The sequence below is a fragment of the Buceros rhinoceros genome, unplaced genomic scaffold (genome assembly GCF_000710305.1).
Source record: "Buceros rhinoceros silvestris isolate BGI_N320 unplaced genomic scaffold, ASM71030v1 scaffold45855, whole genome shotgun sequence".
Taxonomy (NCBI): Eukaryota; Metazoa; Chordata; class Aves; order Bucerotiformes; family Bucerotidae; genus Buceros; species Buceros rhinoceros.
Window position 1 is genome coordinate 329 of NW_010411974.1, and position 6,731 is coordinate 7,059.

Consider the following 6,731-nt stretch of genomic DNA (forward strand, 5'->3'; position numbering starts at 1 on the left):
CCTCGTAGCTGTCGTAGCCTAAGGACAAAAGCAGGACACCTGAGCAGAGTGGTTTTTCCTGCAGTGATTGTAGCTGCTTGGATTAAACAGTAGACAAGTTTTTGTCTTTCTCTTTTCTCTAGGAGATAATGGCTACTTAATCTCTCTTCCTCTCTCTGACATCCCCTCTACTCCACAGGTACCAACTGTCTTTTCTCTTAGTTGTTTATCTCAACTTGGAGGAATTTTCCTCAAGTTCTATTTAGCTCTGATACTTACTGCCCCAGTTTCAAACCAAATTTGTGTTTTGTGCCTGAATGTTTGTCTGTCCGCAGAAATACCTTGGAAATCCGTCTTTCAGGCATGTTCTTAAAGTATGTGGGTCACCAGTAGATGTTCTGTTGTTATTCCGAAATGTGATTGTTTAACAAATGTGAACAGAGCAAAGCTGTGTCCTCATTCCATTGCAGGTCTGTAGTAACACTGAGTAGTCCATTAACTTCTCATCATCTTAAAAAAACCCAAAAAAACAACAAAAAATTTGACCCAGAACATGTTTCTGAATAGGATTCTTCATTATCTACCAAAACAAATCGAGGCAAACTTTAACTGACCTGAGAATTCCCACTGTGTAGGTCAACACTCCCACACAATGACTCTTGGGCTCCTTGGAAGGGAGGGGGTCCCGAAACGTAATGTGGGCAACCTCAGCTGTGTAGCATCTTAGCTTTGAAAGTTGACAAAGGTGAATGTGCGTTCACAGATGAAAAATATTGAATGTTATCAACATCACAGAAGGGTTGGAAGTTACTGACCTAGCATGAGGTTTTCTTACTCGGTTGGACAAGAAGGAGGGGAATACATAGAGGAAAATATCTTTTTATCCTTTAAAAAAAGGAAAAAAGAAAAAAAACCCACCCTCCACTTTGCTAGTATGTTCCATGAGCTGCATAAATTATTCACTGTCAGAAAATCCCATTTCCTTCTTCCCATTTCAAAATTATGTGTGTGTGGCTGCAGTTTTACCATTTTCAGTTTCAAGAGCTGCTTGGTTCTTGCTTCTTTTCAGCTTAAAGATGGTTTCTGTCACAGTTTTCTTTCAGCAAGAAAGGAAAATCTTATCCTACAGAAAATTTCAAGCAGCTTTGGGATTTTATTTTGAAAAAACCTCTTTTATTATATAAAATTGAAAGATATGTTTTGATACTGACATTTTCTGTGAGCAGAATTTTGCAAATGGAGATGTTTATTGTTTACTGTTAGAACATCCAGCTTCACACACGGGCTTGCTGGTGGAACTGACTGTGAAGTGGAGCAAGGACACTGACTCTAAGATCTTGCTCCTCTTCAGAGTGATTTCTGTTAAATACAGCTGTATGCCTTCGTGTGCCAGAGCTCTGGCAGTGCTTTTGCAGAGCCTTAGCTGTGCCTCCGCAGCTTACTCAGCTGGAAGAAGTTAGAACCCTCATGTCGAGTCACCTTCCATGTGATCAAAGCTCAACTCATTCCTGTTTTTCGACGGCTTTTGTTCCTATGTATCTTGTGGTCAGTCATAACGTGACACCTAATCAGCTGCTTCTCTCCTTCCTTCTGCAGCGTTATCAACACGATGCTGGTGACGTGTGCTGTTTGCTGCTACCTGTTGTAAGTATAAATAATGTCTTGCCTCTTAATCAGGGCACTGTTCTGATGTAATACAGTTCTTTTTTTATATCTTCAAGACATTTAGGGAGAAGCTTTTCAAATGTGTCACAGAGTTTTAGACACATGGTTTTCTTTGACACCTCGTAGAATTCTTATCTCTAATGACCTTCAGTCTACTGAAGAAAACATTTTCCTGTTGGTTGGGTACTAAATTAAACCAAACCTGAACTCCTCTGGTTGTATTCTATCGTGTATCTGTGGAGTGGTGCTCTGTATTGACTTTCCAGGTCACTGGCTTATTAACTCACAAGTGTAATGGCAGTTTGTAAATTCTAGAATTTTTCTGATTCGCGGTAGAGCAATGACTTTTTGCCTTCTTCATTCTTTATATCCTCACATTTATTTCTAAGGTGATTCTAATTTAAACCCACTGATGAGTTAGATTTTCTTTACTTAGCTTGGTTGAATGTATTTCAAAATCTGGTGGAGCAGTGGGCAGAAAACCTCATACATGGGGTTTTTTGATATATGACTTAATTTTTGTGACAAACTTGTGATGCTTTGATGTATTTAGACTGATTATTTTAAAATGCTCAGCATATTTCGAGGGTGCCTTTTTTTATGGGAGAGAATTAGTAGAAAGAACAAAATGACTTGTTGAGAAACTCCTTGTACCACTTTTTGGATTTGTTGATAAGCCAGCTGTAGCTGGCAAGAAAAAGTGTGGTTCTTTTGTTTTTTCTCTCCTTTTTTTTTAAATTTTAAAGAAAGACTGTAGAGACTGATCTTGTCAAAGAAATCGCTGTGCAGAAATAACTTTGAAAGGTGTTTGGGAAGACTTTATTATGGAGAGTAAGCTGGTAAAAGTCTGGTTAGAGCTCTGGGGTTAACTTGTAATAAAATCATTACTGAGAGTTCCACTTGAACCTGAGTAGCATGGGTACTTCCTGAAGTATTTTGGCATTACTTATGCTGTTCTAAGGAGCTTAACATGAATATTTAGAGAAATACATCTCTAATCTCAAGACTCACTCCTACGAACTGACAGCCAAAAGCCATATTATCAGTGTTGGCATGTTCTAGGAGACACCTGCTTGGTTCCTGACTGACCTGTGGCACAAGTTTATGGAGGTTCGATCTAGTTTAATAATGTGGTATTCAGGTTTTATACAGGTGAAGGCCTATTTATTTTATTCCGAGTGTTTGACACGTGAAATCTTAGAAAAACATTCTTCTGGATAATTGTAAAAGTACAGCAAACTTCGTTCTGTGATTTGTACCTGTGAGAGGTTTCTTTACATTTTTGCTGAGTAGATACAGAAACTTGAGAAGAGCTTGGTAGTGCAAAGAACTTGAATTTGGCATGGAAATTTGATGCCAGATTAATTCAGTGCTACAAAGGCCTCTTTGCCTGTACATAAAGTATGTAGCAGCCCAGTCTCGTGGGAGGTCCCAAGCGCTTGGCTAAGAAAGGGCAACTGGATGCTCATTTTGCTTCTTTTTACTAGGTTACGGCAAGGGGGGGGAAGGAAGGTTGTTTTGAGTCTTGGTTTGGTTTTGTTTTAGTTTAAAGTTCTCCCTATTCTGTATTTTAACGGAAATACTGTCCTAGTCTTCTAAAATCCTTGAAGCGTAAGGTTTGTTTCCTTTATTGTTTGAAGACGGACGGTTTCCTTGAAGTCCAGGCCACGCAGCATGTGCTGAGTCCTCTGGAGTACGATGTGGATGCGTTTGTTGTAGAAATTGTTAACTTTGAACGCTGTAAACTCTTCAAATGTACACTAGTGTTTCACTTTAAGTTTAGTGACTTTCGGGTTTTTTTGGTACTCAAACAGACCTATTATAAATCTGGTGTCATTAACGTGATTTATGATCTGTTCTTGCATGGCTGGTGAGGGGATTCTCATAATCTTGTGGGCTCTAACTTGTTTTCTGTATTACCTTTGGTTTTGTCCAATTCCACCTTGAAAAAACAGAAGCAGCAAAATCTTACATACTCGTAAATTATATACATGGTTTGCTCTAGTTTGCATCAAACTGAATTTGTGCTAACTAAATTTTAAGTCAATCACATTTTAACTTAAAGCTGTTTCTTCTGCGTTTAGATTTAACAGTGATTATTTAGAATAACCATGTTGATCACATGGTGGTAATTTGGTTGTTCTATGGAAAATTTTTGCATGGGTAAGCGCATAATTTGCCTACAGAAATTGTAGCCAGCAGCCTTTTGAGGGAGAACACATGAGCCTCAGGAAGCTGACAAAGTACAGGGCGTTAATACTGCAGAAATTATAGGTTGCACCATGTTGTAAGGTACTGTCAGTCTCAATCTATTTAGCTGTTTACAAAGCAGTTCCTGGAACAGCACCATGATACTCTACTAACACAGGACATGGTCCTTGAAAAATGGTATTATTTTCTACTGATTCTAAAAGGATTAAAACATGGTTTCTCAAATTGACATTTAAACAGAGATAGCAGGACCTGCATTTGTAATACGCAGCAGAGACAGATGGTAGTTATGGTGGAAAGACCTTTTAAAAAGTCTTTCTGGTAGAACATAAGGGACCTTAATTTCCTTGTCTGAGCTGGATAATTAACTGTTGTAAGTGATATCTGATAGAATTTAAAGGCCTGTGGGTGGCTCGAATGCCATACCTGATTTTAGCAACTCCAGAACATTACATGGTGGATACAGAGGCTTGCTTTGTTTTACTTTGAATGCTGCGTTTTGTTTTGTGTTGTCACGATAAATTATTGTATAAAGCAGCATTGCTTAAGCAAAACTTGGGAAAAGCTTCTTCATGTCTTATCGTGAGTGCAAGGGAGTCATGGAGTTCAGTGCCTGACTACTGCTTTAAATTATTGGGCGCTAGCAGAGCAGGGAGGAGGTATATGCTATTGATCTGTAATGCCACTGTGGCTCGGAGCTTGGGCATCCAGCATGGTCCCAACAAATAGCTTTTGAAAACGGCGCAGTGCTTGCCTGAAGCACGGCGGTATGCTTTATACAGCAGGGACACGTCGATATTTTGAATATGCTTCCAGCTCATTTAATTCACAGCCATGCTGGGTCTGAACTCAGGAAGCACAGAGAGGTGAGATATTTGTGCAGAGCGCTCCTTCGCTCAGCGCTGTCAGAGAGAGAATACTGTGCTTTAACAGACTTGTAGCGTTCCTACCCTCCTCCCACTGCTTTAGTTCAGGATGCTAAAGGCAGATGGTACAATGCTCTGGCACCCCTTCTCGCTGTCTTTTGTGTCTGAAAGTTAACCCTTGCAAAATAATTTCTGTGGCATTTTTAAGACTCATTTGCTTTTTCCTTAAGTGAATTTAACATAATACTTAATAATAATTTATGTGGTTTCAAAAGATGTTGTTGTCATCGCTTTGGATAGCAAAGTAGAAACATGTCAACCTGAAGGTCATTATTTGGCTCTTCTTGGTAGTGTCTTGCTGGTGTTTTAATTGCTTTGTAGAGCCTGCGACGAATTTCAAGGTTTGATGACTGATAGACTGCTGCAGGCTCGGCACGTCATTTTACCTAGGCTCTGGCTTTGTGCAGAATTGAAAGCAGCCTTGAAAACAAGTATTTGTAAATTTTAGGAGGATTGATGTGTTTTCTTTAAGTCTGGCCCACATCTTTTGCCCCCTGGCTGTTCTAGCCATTTTATAGCAGACCTGCACTTTGTTTGCTGGTCAGAGCATCAAGGTTTGTGTGGAATTTTCCATGACTGCCTAAGCACTCTGATACATTTGTGGCAGCTCCCGTTACAAAGCTGCTCTGCTTTTTCTCCTCCTTACAAAGCATTCTAGAAATAGCAGACAGATGAGCCAGTGTGTTCACTAAATGTGTTTATATAGTTAGTATTTAACACAGATTTAAATCCATGGAAGCATCCATGGCTTTTTCTGAATTTTGTAATATTTACAAAGCAAACATATATTTTAACAGTGGACTGTTTATTTCTGTTTAGCTTTCCTGGATATTTTCCACAAACTACGTGCCTCTTGTTCTTGGTTCTGGCTATGGCTTCTGCAGTGTTAGTTTGTGAACTGCTCTGATGACAAGGCTGCTGTTGCTCATGATCTGGGGTTTGTTGTCATACTGGTTCTGTTGTTGTGGTTTTTTAAATTTCGTGTGTGTATGTGCCTGTAGCATTGCACCCTTTTGCTTCAGTTTCCTGTTGACCTCTGTGCAAGGTTCAAATTCACTTTTGTTCAATATCTAGTGAAAAATGTACCATGTCTGCAATGGTAGGTTGTCATACGCTGAAAATAAGATCAAATGAGGAAGAGTATGTTTCTCAGAGGTTTTTGTTTAAAGGATGCTTCAAAGGCACTGAGGAAAGGTCTGTCTCTCTTAGGCTTTTATCTTCTGAGCCCACAAATACCTGAGTTTTGTACGTCTCAGAGCATTTTCCTGTCAGAGGAAAAGTATGAGAGAAATGGTGTTAGGTGGTTTTGTGTTGCTTTAAATTGATCAGGATGATTCATTCCAGTTATGGAGTGATTTGGTACCAGATCTTCATTGCTGGTATCTGGTCTTTGTGCATGAGCTTGAGTAAAATTTCAGTTTGATACTAGAGCTTCCTGAAAATCATCTTTTCTTCTCTGACAGTACTTGTGCTTTGGACAAGCTTTTCCATTATCCTGAGCTTTGTAATTTGGCTGATGTTCTTTCTTGGGTTGGGGGGGTTGTCTTGCAGTTGGCTGATTGCGATTCTGGCTCAACTGAACCCTCTCTTTGGGCCGCAGTTAAGCAATGAGACAATCTGGTATCTTAAATATGACTGGCCTTAAGGATGTCTGTCCTCTGCTGCAATTTATTCACTAGGTGAGTATGATCAGATTTATTAACGTAGTTGGTATGTTAAAGCTTCAGGATAAATTGAACAGTGGTGTAAGCAGTGTTCAGAACTGCTAGAAATCTATCTTTCAGTAGGTTGCAACAAAACCTGTTCTGTGTGTTAATCTTGACTGGATACCATGAAAAGCTTGAACTGAATTCTTGTACAGTTATTTTCTCTGCTGTCATGTGGTGTTGTGTACAGTAAGCAGGGAGTTGTAAGGAGAGCAGTACATTTCTTCTTCCCGAAAAAAAAATC

The 6,731-nt window shown here is 39.4% G+C and overlaps 1 protein-coding gene across 1 annotated transcript; it reads left to right on the forward strand.

The window, feature by feature from the left end:
• Positions 1 to 1,575: 1,575 nt before the first annotated feature.
• Positions 1,576 to 6,426, forward strand: ATP6V0E1 (ATPase, H+ transporting, lysosomal 9kDa, V0 subunit e1; the record flags this gene model as incomplete). Its single annotated transcript, XM_010136187.1, has 2 exons — positions 1,576 to 1,623; positions 6,333 to 6,426. Coding segments are annotated over 2 exons (142 nt in total), but the record flags the coding sequence as incomplete, so codon positions are not given.
• Between the last annotated feature and the right edge of the window lie 305 nt (positions 6,427 to 6,731).